General features: G+C 39.5%; 1 protein-coding gene across 5 annotated transcripts in view; it reads right to left on the bottom strand.

Annotated features, from left to right (window-relative positions):
• The window catches only part of ctnnd2a (catenin (cadherin-associated protein), delta 2a), a 302050-nt gene that overhangs the window by 40136 nt on the left and 235385 nt on the right, over positions 1 to 26529 (bottom strand). For all 5 annotated transcript variants that reach the window (XM_015354990.2, XM_015354991.2, XM_015354992.2 and 2 more), the window contains 4 exons: positions 16345 to 16462; positions 13152 to 13337; positions 6641 to 6814; positions 2897 to 3047 (listed from right to left, as the gene is read on the bottom strand). In XM_015354990.2, the coding sequence (XP_015210476.1) occupies positions 2897 to 3047; positions 6641 to 6814; positions 13152 to 13337; positions 16345 to 16462 (629 nt within the window). The remainder of the gene's footprint in view (positions 1 to 2896; positions 3048 to 6640; positions 6815 to 13151; positions 13338 to 16344; positions 16463 to 26529) is intronic.

The raw sequence follows: 26529 nt of genomic DNA on the forward strand, positions 1-26529 counted from the left end.
TGTCGGGCAGCAAACGCAGGTCGCTTCGGTCCCATTAGATGGGAGGTTGTTATCGGGGTTTAATCTAGAGCTGCTGCTGTTGGCCGCGTGGGGAAGGTGGCAATCGTGTCTCGGCTCCGCCCAGAGCCTGTGGTTACACAGTGGAGTCCCGCTGCCCACCTCCGTGTGGACAAGTCTGGTACTGCAGGCGATGTCACCCCCCCCCCCAGGAGCAGATAACCAACACTTATCTCACGGAGGACTGAAATTGTTTTTTACTAACTTATTATTATTATTATTATTATTATTATTACTTACTTAAAGCAAAAGGTTAAATTTGTAGGAAAATGAAAACTTACTATATAAAAACTGACTTCTTATATTCATACAAAATGAAGAGTCTGTAATTATAAGGGGGGAAACAAGATAATGAGCCTGTTGAGTTTCAAGTCCATAATTAAATACTATAAATAATTACAATGTGTCAGAATACTAGGGCTGAGGAGGTACTCTACACAGGTCCTCTAGAAATAGGAATAAAAGTAAAATCAAAATGTTCCGGATAGTGTGCTGCACATCAAAAGTGTTGGCAAATGTTACCAGAATTCCAAGTATTTCCCAATTTTTTCCCCACATCTGAGACCTTATCTGATGCATTGAACCTCCTCCACACTGAGGGACGAGGCCAAGAGACAACGACAAGGAGAGGAGACCCGGGCCCAGCCCCGGGGCTGGAGCTCCAGGTATCCCAGCTCCAGTCTGTGCTGAGACAGGGCTTGTGTGAGCTCGGAGCTCAGAGCTCTGCGCAATGAAAGATTACCGTCAGAGGCCTTTTGTGCTGTTCCAGATAACATGAAGTGCGGAACGGATTATGTCAAAGTAAATCAATTGGATTTCATTTAAACTATTTGCGGTGTCAGTAACTTTTTCATCTGTTGAAAGCACCTGAATAAATTCTGCAATTACTACGTGGAAAAGCAATATGTTTTTTAATATAAGCGTGCACAAATAAACTCAAGGGAAGCTGAAATAATTAACGCATTTTAAACACAATCATCCATATTCCCCGAATGTTCTATAATCTCTGAGAGAAAATCCTGGCTGCGTTTTTGTAAAGACATTTTAAGTCTCTGGGTCTTTTCACTTTTTATGGTAGTTTCTTCAGGCTGAAATCACCTTATAAGAAGAGACAATATTTTATTGGCTTCAAGGATGTGGAAGTAATGGGCCTCAGAATGTTAATCTTAGATCAATTCTGGTTCATTTAAAGCACACAAAAGGGCACTTTTCTTTCCTTTTAAATAGTTTCATTAAGCTTTGAAGTTCCAATATGCTGAGAAGAGGTTATTGGTGAAATCATAAAGAAAATAACACATCTGAGTTAAAATGTACCCGAACAAGCACAATTTGAATCATATGATTAACCTAACTCTCTCTTTAATGATAATTACTCATTGATGTGAGAAAATTAGGTGTATACTGTTCTAAAAAAGCAAAAAAAAAATGTTAAGCACTGGTATGTTTTTACATTAAAAGCACCTTAATTCCTTCTAATACAGTTGGGAAATACATGTTCTTCACCAGGCACCACCATAAACTATAAAACATAGTCCTCACAGCATTGTAGAATTCAGAAATACAGATACAGTACAGCGCAGCTCCAGCTGGATTAATCTTTTTTGTTAAATATCTGTGCTTTTCGGAGGTTTTATAATAGCCCTATTTACCCCAAAGGATCCCAAAGTGTTTTATCAAAGGAGGAGACTCCACTCTTTTGAAAAGTACCACGGGACTATAAATGACGGGCTAGTCTGGACCTTGTTTTAACTTCTCATCCAAAAGGTGATGCCGTCTATAGCACAGCACCATCCTCATACTGGACCACTGCTCTTAAGAAACTCTGGTCTATAGGGTAGAGCACCACCTATTGGTTCTCCAACACCAGTTGCAATAGCAGCCAGGCGAATGCAGTGGCTGGTAATATTGAACTGTCCCAAGGGCCGAGACAAGATATCTGAAATGCACACATGTCCTGTTTACATGTGCTTAACATGCGCTCATCTTTTTTCTAAACAACTCTCAGTATCTGCTGAAGAGAGAAAGTAAGAAGGATGAACTACAAAATAATAATAAAAGAGAGATTTTATGCCTTTAAAACCTCTTTTGCACAGAGGACAGCAGGCAGTGTGCGTGTCTCATGACTGTCTGTAATGTAGAATGGAATGAGTAGTTTACCCAGCCTTTGGAAAACAAATACCTTTTCCTTAAACTTTATGGAAAATCTATTTTAAACAATAAGAATACAACAGTTCAAAGATATTAACATATATTTACACACTGGATGCAATTATTGGAAGACGTTTCAGTACATCAGTTTGGGTCATTTTCACAACAGGAAGAGTTTGAGGAAATCCAGGATGCTCTGAAAGTTTCGTCAGGTCAGATCAGCACTGAAACAGTTTGCCTGTAAAAGGGGGAGGCAGTTGCCATGGAGATGGAAAGACCCACCAGGAAACCAAGTTTATAAGAAAAAGATCAATAGTCTGTTCGCAGCTTCATGGAGAGAATTTCAAACAGCTAGGCCTGTGTTTATATAAGGGTTTTATTTGAGAACCTCTTTTCACCCAGAAATGTGACTTCAGGCTTGATTGTGAGGATTTCTTCCTCTTTCCTCAGCAGCATTAACCAGCAGGCGAAAGAGAGATGAAATAATGTTGCATTGTTACTGAGGTGCATAAGCTTTTCTCTTATAATTTAAAAAAATAGCTATTTTAGGACTGAGCAAGAACTGGGCTCCCGATCATGATAACCACAGAGTCAAAGGCATGAGACTGATTTCGAGCAGTGCCTCAGTGCATAATTTACACGTTCTGTCTGTATTTCATGAAACCAGCCGCAGGAAGAACCAGAAGCTTACCAATAAGTTCTTTGTTTCTCACATCTAAGGCCATGTTTCTTAAAGCTGTAGCGACTGCACACACCACCCGGTCGTTGTCGATCCGGAGCAGCTCCACCAGGATGGGCAGACCTTTCTCCTTCCGAACCGCTGCCCGGATGTACACAGACCACTGAGGAGAGGAGAGCAGAAGACAGGACAGGAGAGGAGAGCAGAGCAGAGCAGAGCAGAGGAGAGGAGAAGAGACGAGAGAAGAGGCAGAAGAAGTCATGTTTTAAATCACAGATGGCTCCAGAGAATCTGAAGATGAGAAAAACGAACAATACTTTTTAATATATGTTAATTAAAAATGATGTTTTTATGCAATTTGCCCACACATTTTATTTTTTGTTCAGTTTGAATTTTCAATTCAGGACCAAGTTAAAAATGAGAATGAGTTCAAGTATTATTTAGTTATGCAGGATGGTGGGGTGGAGTGCAGGATCTTTTATTGCACCTCCTTCAGTCACATGTGCTTTATTGATTTCAGAGGGGTCAAGCAGCGACTGGGGACCTCACCTGGGCTGACCCCTATACTGTCAGCACCTGTGTTTGGGTGATGTCACCCCTGATTTCAACAGAAGTGTTAGGGTGTTTGCTGAAATGTGAGGGAGGACCTGACAAGCCCGCACTACCCTCCACATGCACATCCCACCTCCTGCTGTCACTTATTCATGCTCTCTCTTCATCTTTTAATTGCCTTATGCTGATGGTATTGCCTGGCACCCCCGCCCTGACTAGCAGAATAAATGACTTCAGGGCCTCTGTAGTTTCAAGTAATCTTGTACTTATAAGACAACACAAACAGCTCTAGCTTCACAATTTCCCCATTTGCTGGTTAGTCCAATACGATGGGAAGGGTTTCATCCATTATGAATTTTTACAGTTAAAATCCAGGCAGCCAAGGAAAGGCAGAGAATCATGACTTTGAGCCACATAAGTATTACTTCAGGACAGTTTAATCATATTGCCCTTTCGTTTAAAAAAAACAAACTTGAGGGACATACATTGAGACTCCAAAGAAAAATACCAGGTCTGAAGAGCCTCTGTCACAACACAGTCACACATGGAAGCTGTGCTCATGTTCAGTGGAGCTGTTGAGAGTTTCTGTGCTAACTCTGGGTCTGTGTGGTCAGGATGCTCGCCTAACCAGTCTTTCCTGATGCGCTTGTGAGAGATGGAAGCTGTTTAAGATGGCACTGATTCCTGTCATACAGGCGGTGCCTCTGCCTGTTCTTAGTGCAGCGAGGCAGCAGCACTGCCTTCATGAAGGTCAGTCTCAGGCGGCCGCAGGTTCGCTCGTTCCACAGGCACTGCAGCGTGACCGGACTGACAGATGGCGCCACGTGGGGAGAGGTGTAAATAAGCATCCCCCTTCCTCATGCAGGCTCTCCTGGCCGTATAGAGCAAGGAATGAGTCATGGCCTTTAAAGCTTGTGGCCCTTCCTGGGTAAAACATCACTGCATTAACCTGGGACCTACTGTAGATGAAAATGGTTTGCCTTATTTGTTTGAAATAAGGCAGCAGAATCGTAAATTGCCATGCGAAAGCACACCTCCACTGACATACTGCGAAATGCAGCTCAATAGTCAGACTGCAGACACAATATCAATGCAATTACAAATTGATAAAATAATCTAGGGAAAAGGGAAGGATGAACAAATAATAATTTAGTATTGATATTGAATAGAATTGACCCCTTTTCCAATGAACACATTACGATTTTCAAATTTATCTTCTGTGGTGATTTAGTTGAGAATGCAGCTTTAAACCTAAAAGGGGGCTACTGACCGTCCAGAACACCACTGGTGAATTAGAATGTTGTAAGAGTTGTAGCAAAGGCAGGGATTTTTTCTCAAAAAGTGTATCAGTACCTATTCAGGGGAGGAAAAACAGGGTTGTTTTTTCTCTGTAATATGAAGGGCTATATGGTGCTAAAAAAGGACATTTGTGAACATGGCCTCTAACAAATAGTAATCATTAAACCTTTCTATTATTTTGTGTAGATCCACATTAAAATGTTAAAGTTGCAGTTTTCCATCTCTGTCCACAAGCTTTATCATTGCTTTCAACACTCGGGCAGGTAGGGATCATAAGAACTACACTTTTATTGTTTTCAATTCACTTAGAAAACATCTGAGAAGATAAAAGCGTATTGAAAACTACTGTGTCCTGTCTGTCCTAGAATTTTTCCAAGAAGTTATTTACAGCATGGCATGAAAGAACTATGCACTGTAACAGTGAACTTCATTCCTAAGTGCTTTTCAATGAATTATCACTGTTCTTTCTTCCCTTATGTTTTATGTTTTTAATGAGTGGAAATATATCCAGATCTCTGGTACTTGAACATTTGTGCAATATGCATATGAATAAATTATCTGATGCCAGCATTCTGAGCTGTAGGTAATGTAATTAATACTGCTTGTGAGTCAGCAGCTCATAGTAATGTCACACTGACCCTAAACTGCCCTCCTCCTGTATAACACAGGATTATGCTTCAGTTGCAGTTTAGCCAGAGCACAGAAGCACCACGGTATTTACTGATAATGTACATGATGGTTTGAACATTTGCATTCTGCACCAAACGATTGATACAGTACATCGTGTTTCACCCTGAGCAAGTTACTGCTCTTTCCTGATGTGCATCTCTTGGGTGAAACACCAAACCAGCTGCTGATTTATAAATAATCCTACAGGCTAAGTGCCATCTAAATGGCAAATTATTTACATCAACACGTATAAAGATTATTTTAGGAGTGATTTTACATAACCTTTACATTTTTGTGATGTTCTTGTGACACTTTTTCTGCATATAAAAAGAGAAAGCAGAGTTACATCAAGTTCTCCAGCACTCTGTACTGTACCACAGCCCCAAACACGCAGCACACCAGAGCACTGGAGATGTCATGGGGGATGACAGCGATGTCTGAAAGTACCACTAAAGTTCAACGTTCGTAAAAGGGAATTGCATTGCAGACACTTAACAAATCAAGAGGCTTCCTTAATATTGTGCAGCTGAGCTTTCAATAACTCTTTTCATAGATTTTGAATACACTGCAATACACTGATTGGTGCTTCTTTTTTCAGTCTTGATTCATTTCTCCAGCAATATGATTTTCCTTCACGTTCAATAATGACAAATTACAGCTCTATTGCTCGCCAGAGAATCTATGCAGCTGTGGAATCTGAAGATGGGTAATTAGGATATGGATCAGCTGCCTGAAAGAACTGAAAAGTCTAGATTTAATTTCTGCAGTACGTCCATATGCCCCGCTTTGTGTTCACAGCAGCATCACAACACAGATGGGGAAAGCAGTCGCTCTGTAAGACGCCTGCTTCATGCTTGCCTACTGCACCAGGACAGGAAGCCAAAGCTGTTTAACCCTGGTCACTTGTTCCATTTCAGTGAGGTTCACTACAGGCTGGAAAGCAAAGAATTAGCTGTAAAATGTTAAGAAATCAGAAATGACAGGTTATTATCATTTTTCAGAGAAAAGACAAAAAAGATTTTTTGCCATCACGTGGCTCGTACCAAACCCCAATCTCATCCTTTCAATACAGTGGTTCTTTTAAAGGCTGTTTTGTCCCCAGTCGCTTTCCTACAAATGAAGTGAGAATATTAGTGTGCAGCCCCCAGTAGCCCTAGTTCTCTCTGAGCGGCAGTGGGCAGCCGGCCTGAGCTGGGCTGGGTGGACGTGTGTGCAGGTCCCGACGGCCGGCCTCACCTTCCAGCTGCCCGCGGCCAGGTTCTGGAGGGCCCCGGCGGCGCCTTCCAGCGTGTCGGGGTTGGAGCACTCGGAGAGCAGAGTGAGGTAGGGTTTGACGATGGACGGGTGCCAGAGCATCTGGATGCCTTTCGGGGGCTCCGCCGTCTCGGGCAAAGGGCCGACCCCGTCCCACTGCGAGAGAAAGAGAAGGGTTGGAGCACGGGCAGGCAGGACGGCGCGGCCCCACAGTCTTCGTGAGCTGTGAGCACCACACGCACACTGCAGATGAGAGCGCTGTGCTTTTCCCACTTTAGACCTCATATCCTACAAAAGTGGAGAAATGAACGAGATACGGACCACACAAAGGTAAAAATGCTGAGCTCTGCTTGGTTACATGATAAAGAACGAAAGAGGAAAGATTATTTTCTTTTACCCAGCTTTTTAGTGGAAGAAATAGTTTCTCTGGGGCAACTGGAATTACAGGCAGGAACTCAGATAAAAAAACAAAGCAAATTAAATACACTTATAAGTGCATGACCTAGACAATTTGAAACCAAGCAAACATTACAAAAGATAAGACCAACTCTTCCCAAAGAAGCTGCAGTACTACCATGGGGATCTACAGTTCATGTGAGATGAATGAGAAGTGACACGCAGCTTGCTCACACCTGCGCAAATTGATGGGAATTTTGAGTTTAAAATTGAATGTGTCTTATTTAAAATGACCGAGGCAAAAACATCACATCAATTTAAGGGCAGGCAAACCAAGCTGCAGCTGCCAGTGTCTACACATTTTCCTTTAAAATTGTTTACCATTACTATTTTGCACTCCAGATCCTTATTGTTCAAAACTGTGTAGCATTCATCCCCTGGGCGCAAAAGCTAGATTACTGTTGTCTTTAAACTTCCAAACAAATTGTTAAAACATAGAATCACTCAGGAAGAAACAATACCAGTTGATACGAGACCAAATTAATTGTGATGCTACTGTGTTCACTCAGCGACCCATTCTCAGGTAAGAGCTCACTTGTGTGATATCACAGCACAATCCCTTTCTCTTATCCTTTGCTGGTTCAGGCTTTTTATTTTTCTGTCAATGTTTAATGAGTCACTATAAAGCTACTTGCTCTGAACTTAGGATGTGCAATTTTCTTCAGTTAAATACTGGAGAGGAAATGAGTGCTTCTGGCCCCAATTCAATAAGTCTTGTCTGTGAATAAAGCATTTTCAGAAACTGAAATGTCCAGAAAAAATAAACCTGCTAGTTTGGCTGAATCTTTAATTATCTAAGATGAGTTGAAATACATCTCCTTATACATTACTGAGATGTGTGAATTTCATTACCGTTTTTATTATATAATTACAATCAATACATTATTCCCCATGCAGCGCTTGGTGCTTGACTCCCTCCAGTTTGGCTTTCACCCAGAACACACAACAGAGGCAGTAATTCTTGGCACTCGAGCTGTTTCCCTGTTCTGTCTTAATCCCTGAACTCCCTGACTCTGTGGGTGAGCTCTCCTGTCAACACTCACTGGCCTCGGAACTCCTGGCACTGCTCACCGCTGGTTCCTTCAAGGGGTAAACGCCCCAATCAGGGTGATGTACAGTAATTAGAGGAATGCCACAAGGAACTGTACTAGGACCACCCTTAATTTATATTGTAAGAGGGCAGCAGGTTCAGAAAAGACAACAGCTCTTCTCTGGACCTTATTCCTCAGAAAGCAATAATCCAGACACTTGTATAATTAAGAAATTTGTCAACTTTGTAGATGATACCAAATCATATGTAACTGAAATTCCTTCACTATTATTCATTCAGACTGAAGCTAAAGAATTTACTGTTAAATTACATTTCAGTTTACAGTAGAAACAGTGACTCACTGTGAAGCTTTTAGTTAGAATGTCACGTTAGAAAGCCACTGCCATACGAGTGTCATTTAAGAACAGAAACAATGTTATAGCAAACAATCCCCAAAAATATTTAACAAAACACTAAATTGGTATTTTGGGAAAATAAAACATGATGTTTGTTTTGGACAAAACAGAGAATCTCATATCTTTCTTCAGCAGCACCAGAGAAAAAGTGTTTGCTTCGCAAAGCAGTTGAAAATTGTTGGCAGAATTCAAAATAAACATCCAAAATTACACTGCTACAGTTGACAGTCTATTTAAACTATACTATCTTGTATTATATTTTTGTTAGCAGTCAATGGAAACTGCCTAAAGGCTTCGAAAAAACACATTTCCCTCTCCAGTCAAATCATCTGAAGCCATTCGAGGGTATTAACAGTACTGACTGCCTTTGCACTCTAGGCAGGGAGCTTTGCAACATAAAGAACTTAAAATTGCCAGTGAAGATGCTTTTTGGATCATTTACCTTTACCTTCGGGTAATAAATGTAATTACTGAAATTGATGTCATCTCTTATGTTCTACATGTGAAAACAGATGCCTTCAGAACTGGAAGCCCAGAGAGCAGAGCGAGCAGAGGCAGAGAGGCTGTCTTCAATACCACACAGGCCTGCCACCCTCCTCGGCTTGATAGCACCGCGCCCGTCAAACTGACGGCATTGTTTTAGATATAACTGAAATTCTTTTACTATTAGTCTTCCAGTCCCCAGGTTCAGAATATACTGTTAAATTATATTTCTCTTCACAGGAGGAAACAGTGACTCACTGTGAGGCTTTGATGCAGTGGAGACCACTTCCACTGATTTGTCTACTCTAATTTCAGGAAAGTTGCAGAAGTATGTTTGCCACTGTAAAAAGGAATCTGTGTGCATGAGGTATGGTATATAAACCCTGACCCACAGCAGGGGTCAGGGTGTGTCCATGTCTGCCGGGCCTCACTCTCCTCGACCTCACGGCATGGGTGTAGCAAGGAAATAAACTGATGATTTCAGCTCCGACGACACTCTACCACAGTTAAACGAAGCTAAACGTGACATTTTTCTTCATCAAAGGGTAAATGAATATTAGCCTGCCGTTTTTGAGGGACGCCTGCCATCATTTGTTTTCTCATGAAATGATTTATGCCCTCTACTCAAAAGCGGACTGAGGGACAAATAATGGACAAATCTTTCGCTACCTGCAGGGATTCCCTTCCAGTCAATTAAGGCTGACAAACATCAGGTCCCCTGAAGAAAAACTGCAGCCTTGTTTGGTAAGCAGCCGACCCTTCTCCATTGATTAATGATTCAAGGGAAAATAGGCCCTGTTGCTGCCTCAAGGCCCAGGTGTCCTCTTTCAGAAGAGCTAATTGCTTTATGTGGCATTGAAGGGGGCAGTTCAGACATTCCATTGGGTTAGTGATATCAGAGCTCTACCAAACATCCTATATTCAAAGCAGAATTGCAGTAATGGGCTCTGACATTTAACTGAATTATCCAGTTAAAGATGCAATTAATTATCTATTCATGCTTTGTACCGTTCTGACTTTTTTTTTTAAACGAACACTTCCTAGTAGAGATCATTTTAATTGAAGCCAAGCTCTAAATCTGAATTCCAGGGGAATCTGACCAGGTCAGTGAAGCCTGTGAGGATTTAATCACTTAAAAGCCCACATTTTACCTTCAGAAAGTAAGGATAGGAGGAGCTAAGCATGCTGCTGGAGACACATGCTGGCTGGCAGAGCACTTGAACTGTAAAATGTATAAAACCCAAAAGCATGACTTTGACATTAACAAAACACAGAGTCATGCTTCGCTCTGTTTTTGAATACGTGTGCAATGGACTTTGATGCTCTTTCTGCACTGCAGTAATTCAGGCGATGTACCGTGCTCTGGTGGAAAGACACAGACATCCTTGAAACAAACACCTTCCCCTGATATTTACCGTGACACACCCAGGCCAGGGGGCTCCTACCAGAGAATGAAATCACTTGCACATCAGCAGTGACAGGATTCTGTGTAGTACCAAAATGTACTACAATTAAGAGTGCAGGAAATACATGCTATCATCAATGCAGGCCTGATAACAATATTCAAAATTAAAACAAAAAGAAAAAGGCATAAATGGCAGCAAAAAAATACCAGGAGACTTTGGTTTCTTATGCTTTACGTATGCTTTCTTGAGTGCTGAAATTATTCTGAAGGTGGTAGCATTTGTATCAGCTGCAGAGCACCACTCAGAGCGTCTTTGTCATTAACAGAAGGAGTACCAATGGCAAAACTCTAAAGTTAAAGTTCACAATCAAATCCAAAGTCAGGCAGGACAATGTGAAGTGATCCATGCAACAATTAAAAACCTTTTCCTCTACAGCTGCTACTAGAAGCTAGAAAGTGCCAAACTTAAAAGTACCAGTCAAGGAAGAGTGCTCTTTGGAGAAGCTGAAATAATAAAAAAAAACTGAATAATGCTTAGGAACTGAGCAGCAGCAGAGGGTAAACTCTCTAGTGTGTTAATGATTAGAAGACATTCCAGTGACATTCTCCGAGAGCAAGTTTGCCTGACCTTTATGGAAATGCCTCTTTCACTATTCTTTCAGGTTTCATAAAAAGTAACCATCTGAATAAAGAATGTATCTCCAGAAAGCATGAAATTAAATCTCTCCAAGCCTTCCCATTTGTAGAGATTGACTGTCGTACACTGCAGAGGTGAAAAAAAGAACCCTTTTCAAGTCTACATGTTTTGTTTACCATTGTGAGTAATTAATATTAAGTTGTGCTACATTTTTGTTTTCAAAATGAGCAATCTCTCTCTCTCTATAGTGCCATTATCACCAAAGCATACTGGGTATTCAAGTTTTCCTTTAATAAAACAGGAAGCAAATCATCAACTTGCTTTAATTTCTCAAACAAACAAATCCAAGCACACTTTCCACCAAAAATGGATGTCCACAATTTGTTTTTGAAATTTCCAAGAAAATAAGTGCAGAATCTATTAGCTTATGAACACTCTAATTTAGCAACTTTGGGGTTTGAACTGATAAAGTAACTCAAAGAAAATATTTCTGAAAATACTTGATGTACGTATATGTTGTAAAATAAGTCAAGTATACTTGATGCTGCTGTACAGTAGAAATGCTTCAGAGACACAAACTAATTAAAATGTAGCATTCATGTGGGTGGTTGGGAATTCTGAGTCATACTGTATGTGTGGTCACTAACTAAATAGAAATGTAATCAATTTTATGGAAATTACTAGATGTTTTTAAAATATTCTTATCATGGATAATGGGCACACAGTACTCCAATATTGTACTGTGTCCTTCAAAACTTGAGAAGACTGAAAAAGTATTCTCAAGCTCGACTATTGAAAAACTTACCTTTTGCTACTGTGACCAATAAAACCTTTTCATATTTCATATAACCAAACTTTCACGTCATATTTTGTACTTTGACTGATTTTAACTTAATGAATACTGTCATTTCAACATGGGAGAGAACAAGTATTTGACCACAGTCATTAAGGCAATGCATTCCTTTTTGAAGTTCAATTTTGAATTGAAAGTTATTAATTCATTTTATTATTTTTTCTAAAATGTTTCTATCTGTGTAACACTTTGCCATCCCTCTCAGTGTTGTTTTATTTAAATGATATCACTTGCAGAGTTCGTTTATAACATTTCCCCAGAGAGCCTCTCAGCGCTGAGGAGCATTTACAAATTTCAGAGTGGAATACACAAAAACAAACACCACGTTCCATGCCGGCACCAGATGAACCACCATAAACAAACTTTATTGTGGGTCAAAAAAACACATTTATCAGAATTATTCATATTCCTCTCTTTTTAAGGAGTGTTTCCTTTCTGCAGTTACCCTGGCTGTGTCTTGCTTAGAAAGGTAGTCCTGCTTATTTCCCCGTTATTTTTATAACTTTCACGATCTCACATTGCTGTTTCCTTTCTACATTGCTGCTAGTATACTAATAGTCTTGGCCATTTCTAACAATGTAGCCCCTCCCCTGCTCTGCACAAACAGAAAATACTGTTTTTCCACATGGTAGTTCTAGGTTAATGGTACCTCAGCACATGGAAATTAAAAAATGCAGATGAGATGGCAGTAGTTCTTTAAGAATGCAACACAAAAAATACATACAAACCTAATTAAATAAAAAAATGAGAAGTTTCTTAGATGTGAACTTGATTTGCCATTCCATTGCAATAAACACTTTGTATGAACAGAAAATTTAACAAAAGCTACCAGAAGACATGCAATCCACTTTGAGAATCACAGTTGAGGTTACTGGATTCAGAAATAAATTTGGTAAATGTCTCGGAAAAAGACCAAAGAGGGATTTAATGTGTTAATGAGACATGCTGTCTAACCCAAAGTGATTACTTTTTGTTAAGAAGCCAGTCTTAGATGAATATTAGATGGAGGCTTTTGTCAGTATGATCCCTTGACTGCATACAAGAGTCATTTTGATTCTCTGTTGTTTCCTACAGTAGATACATCTAGTTCCTGTAATGACAAGAAATCAACCTTGTAAAATACCTAATTATCCACGGAGGGGGACCTTTCTGCACTCTGTACAAGAACGACAAAACACCAGTAATTGCGAACAGCTGCAGCCACATGTCCCACCTGATCCTGTGACTTCTTTTTCTTCTTCTTCTTCCCCCAGCACCCGGAGCTCTCCGCGTCCTTGCCGTTGGCATCGCCACAGAGCAATCCGTCAAGCTCGTCCGTGCCCATCTGCTGTCCCTGAGAAGTCTCTGCTGCGAGCCGATACGACAGGTTCCTCAAGATGCACACACAGTTTTCGATGGTCTGGAAGGAGAAGCACAGAACACATCTCAGCACCGGCTGCAGGCCTCTCGCCTTCCCGGACTCCCGGATGCCAACTCACGCTTCCCGAGACGCCGGTGCGCTCTTGCGGGAAGAGTTTAGGGAGGGAACGATCTGAAATACGAGTAAAGGAAAATCTGTCAAAGTGACTCCTTGACTGACACGTAAGAAAAAGTCAAATTGCTAAATCTTAACAATGTGGGTGGCAGACGTTCATGTAGAGGGATTCCCAATCACTTCTGAAGAGCAAGCCATACAGAATGATATGAACGTGTGTGCGCCCTCACATACTGTATCTACTGTACATATCTACAAGGAGACGCGATCCAAAAATGCTCAGACTGGAGTATGAAAATACACATCTTTTTCCAACATTGCAGAACTGTGTATTTTACTGCTATTGGAAGACTAGTTTAATTTTAGAGGCATGAATCAGAAAAATACCTGATGTCTTTCTGAATAATGTGCTTACAAAAATAAGAAGGACCTGGAATGCAATGCATAGCTGCTTCAAGATTTCTCTGCCCTTCACACAAGTTTAACCATCATTTCTTTAAATGAGTTCACTTTTGGAGTCCTTCCACTTTCAGAGAGTGAGGTTATGCATAGCCACTGACTGATACAAAAACATACTCGAAGAACTATTGTTCAGGAACCTTCACATGCTTCTATTCTGATCATTTTGAGTTTAGTAAATGAATGGATCAGAAATGAATGAGCAATTTCCTGTTTTCTCTCAAAAATTTTCAGTACCATATGACCTCTTTTCATCCATTACATTCTACGGAAAGGAGTCCAAACAGAAACAAAGACCCTATTTCTTTTCCATCCAACTTACTGCTAATGCCTCCCATTTAAGCACCTCATGCTTGCTGTGCATTGCAGTTTGCTTGTTTTTTTAAATAACACATACAATATTTAATGATTTACTCATTTTAAAATATCCAAATGTTTCTTTCCATAACAGCTCAACAACTAAAACAGCAGAGGTCTGCTGCCATCACTGATCCTAGTCTTCATCACTTCTCCCATCTGATATGTTCTGCACCCCCTGGCCTGGTATTGAATTACATTTCCATGATTTCCATTCAGCGTTAGAGCAAGAAAAAGAAGATAAATTTCTTTATTACAGTCCATCTTGTTATGTATGCAGTACGCTGCACTGAAATAGCCATTTTTCTTTATTGAGATCATATCTTTACTTGCATTTTTATTGAAAATATCATTCTCTCTTGAGACAGTGCCCGAAATCAAGATCCACGATGCCTTGCAGTTTCGTGAGGCTGTGCTGCTCTGTAGCGTAACTGTTTAGACAGACTCATTTGTAAATCACTCATAATTGTGAAATGTGGAAAACTTAAAAGAATGTTAAAAAAATAAAAAAGAGGTCAGGAAGCTGAATGTGTCTAATGTTTTATTTTCCACAAAGATAAGAACATTTTGAATGTTCCATTTTATCCTAGCACTGTGTGGTTATGCGTTTAGGCTACTTTGTCTTGCACTTGAACTTTGTCAACATTTTTCTCAGTTGTATGGTGTGTGTTACTCCAAAATAGCCTCTGAGCAGACAGATTATTTAATTACAATAGTGATATGTATTTGTTCTGCTGATGTGCTGGTTATATCTTCATGGGAAATGGAATTTCCCATGCTGTAGGCACTGCAGTCTGAAATCATTACTCAGATGGATCAGAAGGTTCAGTACCAGTGTGGTGGCTTTCTGCTTTCCAGGACTTGGCCTGACTCACGCTGCCAGTTCGGCTTCTCTGCACTAGTCTGCAAATTGATGAAGCAGAACATCTCGTTCTCTGGGCAACTTCTCTCCCAGTCAGGCTGCCTTCAATCATGCCAGTAGCAACCAGATGATCTTCATTACTCATTCAATTACCATTACTCAGCTTTCACAGCTCTTGTGTTAATTAAAATCATGTCTATTTGAATGGCTATTTATACGGATGCTTAATGAGCTCATTTTGGCAAGTTTAACTGAACTTAAATATCTGTGCACCTGGCATTTTTATTGTATCACATGACTGGCGTTTAGGTATTTTGCTATCCCAAGGAACAGAGCTACTTGAACAATCAACAATCCTGTCTATTCACTATTTAAAATGGAAATGCATTCAGCATGCGCCCAATGAGATATTGATGTAAATCTTAGACTGCTGAGCTTTCATTGTGCCTCAGCATAATTAACATCATCTACTGCCAAAATCATCTAAAAATATGAAAGATTTTTTTAGAGCAAATGTTTCAAAATCGAGTTCTAATATTCTTCTATAATGAGAAAAAAAGTTTTAATTTTACCTACAGCATGTAGGATTGCTTGTCAGGCTGAATCCATCCAGGTGATTTGCCTAAACAGCTGCAGACAGGCATTTAGGCATTTATTTTTGTTTTGCATGTAGCCATCAGGTGGCGGAATAATTCTTATATAAAAACAAGCCTCTGCCTTATAAAGGACTTCAGCATTCTTGATTTGTCAACGCAGTGATTCACAATTAATGTTACCTTCCTCTCTACATCTCTCTCATTTTTATCCCTTAATGGTTTCTGTAGCACGGCAGACAGAAACAGACTCTTCTAACGGCACAAACAGCGGCGTGTCGGGGGTCCCAGCGTGGAGGACATTTGCTCCTAGATAGTGGTGAGATTATGAAGGATTGCACTCGCTGGAAACTCTGTTCATGGCTTTTGGAAAATGACCACTGGCACCATGCCTGTGGAGTCCTTTGCAAGCACACAGCAACGCACTCAATTCTCATTATTATGAAAATATCACAGCGTTCTTATTTCAGAGTGTGCGTTGCCAAGGGGGTGGTAGCCGTTAAATCATGATTAAACAGTGCCATTACAGAGGACAAGGCTACAGCAACCTTGAATGTGCAGCCAACCGCAAAGCTGTTTATTTGTTTTTTAGGCCCCACACTCTCTGTTGGTTTACAGCAAGGCTTTAATAGGAGAAGAGGAAGGAAATATAAAGTCAAACCTTGCTATCAATCTCGCTGCTCCCCAGAGCGGTCTGGATCACGTAGAGCAACGCATCAGTGAGCCCTTCGCACTCCCTCATCCTCCTGCGTGCTTCCTCTCCGGCAGAGCTGACATTCCTGCAACACAACCAACGCCAGGGTCACAGCCTCGAACCGGGAGCCGTCCCTGCCCCCCGAGCCAGGAGGGGTGAGCAGCCTGAATGGAGCCAGATCAGACAGACCCCTCCTTCCGAAAGTACATCGGGGCCGGAGAGCTCATCTCACCCATCTGCTGTTTCGACCAGCCTGCTGCATTATGAAGCTGGTGTAAAGATATCGTTGTCACCTTTCAGAATATTGTGTCGTTATCAATGCTCCAGTCTTCAGAGTGTGCTGCCTGACTTTTCCTTTCCCAGTAAAGTCACGTGTTTATACTGTATGATATTGTAAGAAAAAAGTTTAACAGATTATGATGGTTTTTCTTTTCAATAATATAATATGAAGATGTATTCTGGTATCACACTGTTATTTACTATTTTTGTAATGAACTGCAGTTCTTTGATCATTTAAAAAAAATTCAGCACCATGGACAGGGTTATCTGACATTGCTCATTTGTTTTGTTTTCTGCTTTAAAACATTCACCACTATCCTCCAGCATAGTCATGAAATCAAATTATATTCCATCATCTTATGATCTAGAATGCATAAAGTAGAACTTATCAAAAAGTTTGTAGATCCGCTGTATGTTCCTGTTGATTTTATTTACTTTGCTGAAAAAAACTTTAGAAAAAACAGCCCTATTTTAAGTAATGATGACCAGACTGTAAAATATTAAATCATAATATATTTAGCAGAAAATTGACAGTCTTTGTCTATTAGATGACTGAAAACTGAGAAAATGTTGTATGGAATGTCTTCACAATACAATCTACTTCTATACCTGTTTGTGTTTGCCTCGGTGCTATGGGTACAAATACCCTTTTCATGAACTGGCATGAAATTATATTGAATCTAACATCAATTTACTTTCAGAGCTGTACACAAAAATCAATTGTTACATTCCATTCATTACCAATCACACAAGGTTTTGTACTCCAGACTTCAATACTGAACTTTGCTGTTCACATAAAAATAAATCCATCCATCCATTTTCGCTGCTTTATCCAATACAGGGTTGCCAGAGCCTATCCTGGCAAGCAATAGGCACACTTCATGATACCACCACAGGCCACACAGACATAAAGACATACACACTCAAGCCAGGGGCAATTCTTACAGAAGCCAATTAACCAACTAGAGTCACTGGGCTGTGGGCAGAAACTGTGGCGCCTGGAGGAAATCCATGTGAACACATGAAGAAGATACTCCCTCTCCTCACTCACCTATTAGGTGCCACAGAGATTGCAGATTGTCAAAGCCTAAAGTGCTGGGTGCCTGCCCCCCCTCATTCTCCCTGTGCTGTACAGGAGTCGCTGCTGTGAGCTGAGCTACAGAGAAGAAAATGGTGACTCCAAACTATATGAGGTGGGGAACCATTATATATAGCCTCACTTCTAGTAACTGAGTTAATCTGAAGGCTTAATCATATATCATGAACTGTGTGTAATGCATTGATTATTTGTATTACCTTTTGTATTTATTAACATCCCCTCCCCCAGAATGGAAGTCAAGGTCAATGTCCTCCTGGGATGGATTTGCCTTTCAGTATCTTGAATTATCTTAGAAACTGCACACACTACAGACCTGGTGAGGGGCTCGAATTAAAGAGACCTCCTTGGACATCCTGCCTGAACATTTAATTTTTTTTGTCTTTCTCAGGACACACTTTAGAAAGAAATATCCAGAACAAAAACAGGGAAAAAAACAGACACATGTTATTGTCTGTCTTCAAGTCTTCAAAAGGCAATTTTGCAAGTTGTAGGAGACTTGGGATGTAAATTTCTTTTTTTAGGTCTTCTCTAAAAATATCTACTACCATGAAAATAAAAGTTTGAAAGTGCAGGATTTTTTTAGCCTTCCAAAAAATGTAAAATAAATAAAAATTACAAAAAGAAAAAATTTTACTGTAGCATTCTAATTTTTAACTTTTTTGAACTGTTTTAGTATTAGACAGTATATAGTATTATACAGTACTATATACAGTATACAGTTTTTTTACTCATAATAAACATGTTTTAGGGCGGAACGGTGGCTCTGTGGCTAAGGATCTGCGCCTGTGACTGGAAGGTTGCTGGTTCAAGACCCGTGGCTGGCAGAGGAATCCTACTCCGTTGGGCCCCTGAGCAAGGCCCTTAACCCCAACTGCTCCAGGGGCGCCTTACAATGGCAGACCCTGCGCTTTGACCCCAAGCTTCTCTCCCTGTCTGTGTGTCTGTGTCTCCATGGAGAAAAGCTGGGGTATGTGAAAAGATGAATTTCTAATGCAAGAAATTGTATAGGGCTAATAAAGAAACATTATCATTAGTAAAATAAAAAAAAACTAGGCATGCATGGTATAGAGAGAAGGGTTTAAGTGCCTGAATGGTCAGGATACCTTGAATGACAGCTATTTTAACCTATCAGATGAGCCTTTTCTAGAGCCAGTCGATTTGAATGTATAGGCCTTCAGCAGACATCTTTATTGCACAATGTGTTTGTAAACTCATGAATTTTTATGGCAAAATAGTAAAATGAATGCACTTTTTCAAGGTAAGATAAAATGTTCTTTATGTATTTTAGTGGATGTTTGCTTTTGCCCTTGTATTTTAATGTAGAAAAACTATAAATTACACTGTAGATACATTTTCCTGCTTTTCTTTACTGAAATGCAAGATGATTATTTTTGAAAAAAGGTTAATTTTCTTCATGCTGATGTATCTAGGTATGAAACAGAGCCCTGAAAACCCTAGGTTTTGTAATGTATAGTATGTGATGTTGTGTTTTGGTTTTGCTGGTAAAAATATATATTATTCAACTGTTGTACAGCTTTTGTCTAAAGTGCAATTGTCTGCCTTACACTATTCATTTGTTTGTGTATTACAAATTAGTTTCAATGCAGTGAAAACAAACTTAATGGTTGTGTTTGAAGGATATTGGAGATCAATTGTATTTGCAATATTTTGAGAACCGATTAAAAATATTATTTTTGGTAATGAAAAATGTAGCATTGGAAGCAAATACACACGCTTAGTTGGATATGCCTTTCTTGGGCGTGATCATTCTGAATTTATCTAGGTACTGTATTAAAAATCGGTTTATTCTCCTGAACAATGCTCCTTCCACTGCTCAGAGATTTCAGAAATTTGCAGAAAAACATGGGCTGTTTGGGTTACTTTCTGATTTCTTTTGTTCTGCTGTAGGATCAGGTACAAGACATGACCTCCCTTGTAAATATTCCTTGTCTGTTTCAGCCCTTCTCCTCCTCCTCTTTCTTCTGGTATTGTACAAAGTCTTAAATTAAAAGCTGCTCTGCAGTGTCCTCAGTTAAGAGTGACTCACCTCTGTCTTACATTACCAAGTGCAAAGTTAACCTGTGTAACAACTGCAGATTTATCTAAAAAGAAGGATTATTTTTTCAACTTTTATTCACAGTACACATGTATACTGCATACAGAAACTATCGTTCTGGTTGAGCATAGCTTTCCTGTCATAAGCGCTTTGGAGCACAACAACTGACAACATCTATCTAAATCTTTCATGCGATTCCAAATCTGACTTTTAAGAGGGCTGTGATGAAGTGCAGTATTTTCAGGGAAGTTACTCCACATGTCCTCCAGTGACAGAAACACAGAAGGGCTTTCCTTATCTGTAGTGGAACCAATGTGGATACCATCTAAAAATCAGTGTTACATCGTCATACGGAACTTCACAAGACATTTCAGGGAACCCTGTTTATAGCACGACTATCACTTCAGCCATGGGGTAGCGGGTTGTTGAACGTTGACTCAATTCACTTTAACACTTTTGTGACACTGTCAAGTGCCATATCAGATAATGTCCGCAAGTAGGCTATTTAACATCCCTCTCTGATGAAAGATAATTTTACAAGATTCTCCAGAGACTAAAAAAACATAGATTGTCTATTTTTAAAAAATGGAGTATGGATTGGAGGCAGTGAAACTTTTCCATTGAGAGGACACCTTTTCAAATCAATACCTCTCAGCCAAGACCTCCTGTTTGAAACTGACACATGAGAGTATTACTTAGGAAAAAAAATAAAATGCTGCGTTAAATCAATCTTCAATATGTGTGTATCATGTGAAGCCCTTTCTGTCACTTGTAAAACCAGAGCGGTTATCTTGAATCGAACCATTGACAAAGGCAAAAACAAAAAAGTTGATAGATACAGTGGAAGCTCAGATCTGCCTCAGCAGTTTCCTTGATTTACTGTGATTTGTATTTTCTGTCTCTCCTTGAGTTTGTGTTTCTGGGATGGTGAAATTATTGATATTCAATTTTTGTGTTGCACTTAGAGCAGCTTATAATGTCTCTGTAAACAAAGCGTGGATCAATCTTCGCCCCTTCGCCTTTGATGTAAAGTGCAGCTTGCGGGCCTGTAGTGAGGGCAGGTTTATATACTGGTATCAAAATGTCACGAAGAAAACACTTGACAATGGATTTGTCCCCTGAGAGGATATCGAAGAGGAGGAGGTGGCGTGTTTTCTCCAGCGGCCTCACAGAAATCAAGGGCAGAATATTCACTGGCACCAGTGTTGGGCATTAACTTCAGTCTTTAACACATAAGAATCTAAACACAACGTTGCACAGATTGTTCCTGCACTAGTGTGGCCGAAAGGGTATGAGAACTGACCTTGCTGCCCAACTGCTTTTTATCAATTATTGTGTATTTTGCACAACTGGGGGAAGATTTAACTTTGATTTTCTTGCTTCGTGGTTACACAAAATGGCTTTCAGCCTTTTCTTTCAGCAAATTGTAATTTCTGCCTGAGTAGGTAACTACTTAAGCAAAAAGCCTGTCCCCTCCATTAATCTCAGCCTGAAACTTCAGCACATCCTTGTTTTAAATCCCGCATCCCCATCCCATCCTATGTTTGGAGCCAGACGAAATCCACATCTTACCCTGGTTCTTCCTTGACTCGGCTCCATATGTCACCTGCAATTAATCCCAGCCTTCATCTTCATTTTAATGCTTATACCAGCCCAAATCCTAATATATATTCAATGCACAGCTCCCAAAATTCACTTAACAAATATGCAATTTCCTCTTTGAAATTGGATAAAAATATCTCATTTGATTGAAGTGCATTTATCCTTCAATACAAAAAAAGATTACTTTCTTTTAATTGCATTGCAACAGTCACAATTTATCTGTATCCTCTGAAGTCCCTGACTTTATACAAGAAGCTCAACAGCAGAGCAGTGGTCATATTGGACAAATCTGCAAGATTTGTAGAATTAGAAAGACCACTGTTTTGATACGAGCAGAAGGCTCATTTTATACTTAAAAAGGTTAAAAAGAAATGTGTTCCATTTCAAGAGGCAATCAGGCTCAGTATATGGTGTTAAATTGATTCTTTCTATTTCGTGTTTGGCCTGCTGGAAAATTCTTAATGACGCTGTTCTGCATATAAGCACAATAACAGAAAAGGGATCTGCATACTTAACCTTTATATGGTAAACTTGGAAGTAATTAGAATTGACACATCCCCAATTCAACCTGCCCATTTACACAAACAAAGTACTGAAATGAATAAATATAATAATCAACAGACTAATCCATATTAATATAGTTTTGCCAATTGTGCTTTGTAGCATTGTTGTGTCTTCCATAATAGCTTCTAATTAATAAAATAAACATTTTTGAATAAGTGGCAGCCTCATTTGCTGCTCTTGTAAAAAGAATTAAAACCGCGCATTAGAAACTCAGCCTTCTGAATACGCACTATAACAAAGTTATGCAAATTTACAGACATGCAGATTTTGAAACACCTGGCATCCTTTCATGTCTTGAAGAAAGGGTCACGTAACTGCAATCATCTTATCTACAAACTCCACTGGTTTTAGCAAGGTTGAAACATTTGCTTTGAATGAATATTAACAAAAATAAGATTGATTAAAGCATAATTTACCCATAAAGGACCTTAACCCTACAAAAGCAAAATTATTTTTTTTCATCTAAATAGAGCAGTTTTTCACGTTGAGATTCAAATTTTCTGTTTGGATGAACAAAGTTCCTTAATATAGGTTTTATTAAATCTGTGCTTACTAGCTCACATACAGCCCAGAAACAAGTGTTACAAATTAAAAGACCACGCCTAAAGAGGAATTGAAACATTCAGAATGACCTTTTCTTTTAATAATTTCAGAAAAAAAACATTTTATAAGTAATTCAAATAGAACTGAATAAGACACCAGTTCATGGAAATTTGGAAAATCAGATGCAGTATTGTATTGGAGGTAATAAAAATAAAGACACCAGACACATTCTGTATTGGTACAATAATATATTGACCTTGTGGACATTTTCAGTAGCTAGGCTATATTTCAGAGTTCATTTTTTATTCTTGATCATGGGATAGGCCTCTAAGCCTGCTTGAGATCTGCTGCCAAATGTTATTTCTGCAATGAGAAACCTGCGCACTGTGTCTGAAAAAACATTACAGCATTAGAAACTTTACAGATTCACCAGAAGCACCCAAATCCCAAGCAAGGCTGAGTATGTTTTGCCTTAGTTAAGAGAGCATTCATTATGGTTTTCAAAGCATGTCTGCAGCTGTAAAATAAACATGGAAGACCAGGAGGCCTTGCTGTATCTGATGAATGTGCAGGGGGTCCAGTGCTGAAACTCTTTTAGGGACTTAGCTTGTAATGACTGCAGTTATACAGTACATGTGGTTGCTCATTAAATGACAAAGTTAAGTGAGTTGGCCCTGTAGAATACGTTTCCTTGCTAATTTTTTCTCTCAATTTTGTCAATCAATCAATGGTGCCTTAAACAATATGACCAACCAAAAGCCTCCGAAAAAAAGGTTGCAGATGGGAGCAAATTACCACTCATCCTAACCTTCCCTTGGGACCCAAAATCCAGCACAGAGTGTAAAACTTGTGTGGGAATGTTAACCCTAACCCTAGCTGGGGTGTCAACAGAGCTATCCTGCAGTCTGTCATCAGATTTGAAAATGGTCCTGAAAGAAAAAAGTATGAGTCTGAAACAGTGGAGAAATGCTGTTGGAAACTGATGGTATTCAATAATGCACCCTATTTAGGGAAATTTTCAATCAGCTGAAAAATGCTGTAAGTAGGTATTGAAACAAGCAGGCATTTCAGGCCTGTGTAGGGTTTTGGTTACAAGAATCATTCAATGTTGACTCCTGTTATACAGTACATCTAGTTGTAAGTTAAGTCAAAATTAAGAGGGTTTAACCAGCAGAACAGATTTGATTACAACTTTTGTTCTGACGTAGTTTAGGAATACAATTCCTGAGACCTGCAATATACAACATGGGCGGACAAAAGTCTCAGGAAAAAAAAGTTGCAGATAAGAGCAAATTCAGTATGTGGATCTATACTGCTTTCAGGATAATTTTTTCTTCTTACAGAAATGTGTCTTTGCTTTAAAATGCAATGCCCCCAAGAGGAAGACTTAAGGAGAGAAAAAGCAGCCGAGTAAGATTCTTTCTTCTTAAAAAAGGTCCCTTGGCAGTTCCCCCTCAGTGTCGTACGACACGCCCAGTGCGACGCGGCCGAGAGGCAGGCCTACATGCAGAGGAGCACACGATAGCAGGGGGTTTTCAGGCTAGTATTCAATACAACTATTTAATGATCCATGAAATGTGCGAAAGGCATGCTAAGGCGAGGGATTCCAAGGGCTCTTTCATTAATGGGTCCTTTTATAGCTCAAGATTTTCTTGTTCATCCTTACAACAGACAGGGCTTTTATGAGAATCCAATTAAAAGCTCTTGTTTTCTCTTGTGTTGTTTTTTTATTTTTTAAAAATGTGCAGCTGTTGCAAAAAAAGCAGAACTTTGCAAATCACATGGTTAATTCATTATTCGTGTTTCTCAAGGCAGGTCAAATGGGCGCAAATTGAAAGAACACGAAGCTCATTATTTAATAAAGTGAAGTCATTGAATTCCTAAGTACAGAACATACATCAGAGGATGGAACTGCATCCTCCTTCATGAGTCCTGTAAAATGCATCATCGAACCTCCGACATTCAAGCATGTGATAGTTAAGATTCCATTAATTTTCTCTGAAAGTTTTTCTCCTTGTGCACAGAGCTGCTCAGATGGTGGAACAAGAACCTGTGCTGCGACTGAAATATTGGAGCCCCAGATTAATTTTGATGGTGCGCCAATTTGCTGGCAGCACCTGATCAATAACCAAAGATTTTGTCAGAATTCCAAAGCTCTAAAAACTATTTAATTTACCCAGTAGAAGGTCTGAACAGTAATCTTATGCTGACATAGCCAAAGCGTTGTGGACTACTTATGCTTGGCACTCTTCATGAGGGGTTTAAGCTTGTACAGTATATGGTGCTGAAGCAACAGAGGAATTTTGAGTCACCTGATGAAGGTCACCAACATGCTGCAGGCTTTGCTTATACATCTTTCCAACTCCTTCACGAAAAAGCTGTCTGTAGGGATGTTCTATGTGCTTGTCTCACCATGGCTCTTGCGTAATCTGTGGCCTGTAACATGATTTATTGTAGAACCAATGCTTAGTTTTTCACATCAAACGATGGGAGTAAGACACAACATAAATCCAGCTGTTTAGCTTTTAATTTGCAGGCAGGTTACAGCTAACCTTGAATAGTTAATGAGCCTCGTGCTTCTTTATTACATATGTGACTCATTTATTTTCTGTCACTCTCAATAAATTTGATCAAATCAATTAACGTACTTGGTTAGGTAATTACTTATTGAACACAATTAACACAAGATTAAATCAAGCATAACGTTTAAGTGACGACAGTCTGGGTGATTTTCTTCCCTAGAAGTGTGCAAGTGAATGTGTTATTGCTCTGTGTTTTGTAGTGTTTCAGAGATGCCCAGTATGTTTTTGTTTGGATTTGAGTGTAATGAATGCCCTGGTTCATCTGCCAGGAGTCCGACACACCAAATGCAGTGATACATTTTTTACAGATCTTATTAAGCAAACATTATGCAAACAGCTTTTAGGTAATATTTTGAAATATTATTAACATATTGAGAAAAATGTTTACAATAACTAATTTTGTGACAAAGCAAAAGCTGCACAAGGTTTGTGCCAGTGTTGCCTTTGTGCAGGAAATGGTTATTATGTGGTTCTCCTGCCACTGAAGGCCACAGTGCATCAGTTTCAGGTTTTCTGCAGCCCATGGTTTTCAATCAGTGCTACAGATCTTACTATTCAGTATATTCAAGCACCAACACAATTAATCTGATATGATAAACTGTTATCTCTCACTCTGATTATTTATGCAAAACTGTGAAGCATAAATTATGAATTTATAAAACATCATGACTGAAAAAGTGTCTTGCGCTTCAGGATCCAGTTTTGGATTAATTATTGTTTGAATAATCATCAGACCCTCTTAATGTGAACGATATGCGGATCTCTGGGATTTCAGAAAGAACGTGTTTATGTAGCATTTGAAGACGCTGAGGGAGAGGGAATACACAGAAAAGGACGTATTTGAATTTTCTGAGTCTGGGTGCAGATCTGAGATTCATCAAAGTAAATAAAAAATGTGATGTGAAAATGGGATTTTTCACTGCTCTTTTAAAAACTATTGTCCTTTTTTTATAACACACTTCAACATCTTAACTATCTATAATACACAATAACAAGAAAGTTAAAGTTAAGAGATACTAAGGCAGTCATAACCTAGAGTTGGATGCTGAGATTCCTTTAAACAAACGGCACAGTAAGAGCAAATACGAGACGATTTTAGTGATAGATCCGGAAATGTCATGTCATAATTAGCATTATTACAGGACAGTTTGCAACGGGTATTTTAAAGTTACCTGAACAATTTAAGTTTAGTTTCTTACACATCCTACATCCTACGTGCCTCCAGCATTTGAGCCAGGTTTCCACAGAAGTCTCTATTTTATTCCATCTGCAGTGCATCAGATTTGTATTCTGATACTTGACCTCCAGGGAATCTCAGCTTCTGAATGGGATCTTTTCACCCTCCCCGTTTCGAAACAGAATTACACTTCCACTCTTCACCCCGGCCCACATACAAGGAGAGAACCTGTGTTCTTGAGAACTGAGAG

The sequence above is a fragment of the Lepisosteus oculatus genome, chromosome 6, assembly GCF_040954835.1.
Source record: "Lepisosteus oculatus isolate fLepOcu1 chromosome 6, fLepOcu1.hap2, whole genome shotgun sequence".
Classification (NCBI taxonomy): Eukaryota; Metazoa; Chordata; class Actinopteri; order Semionotiformes; family Lepisosteidae; genus Lepisosteus; species Lepisosteus oculatus.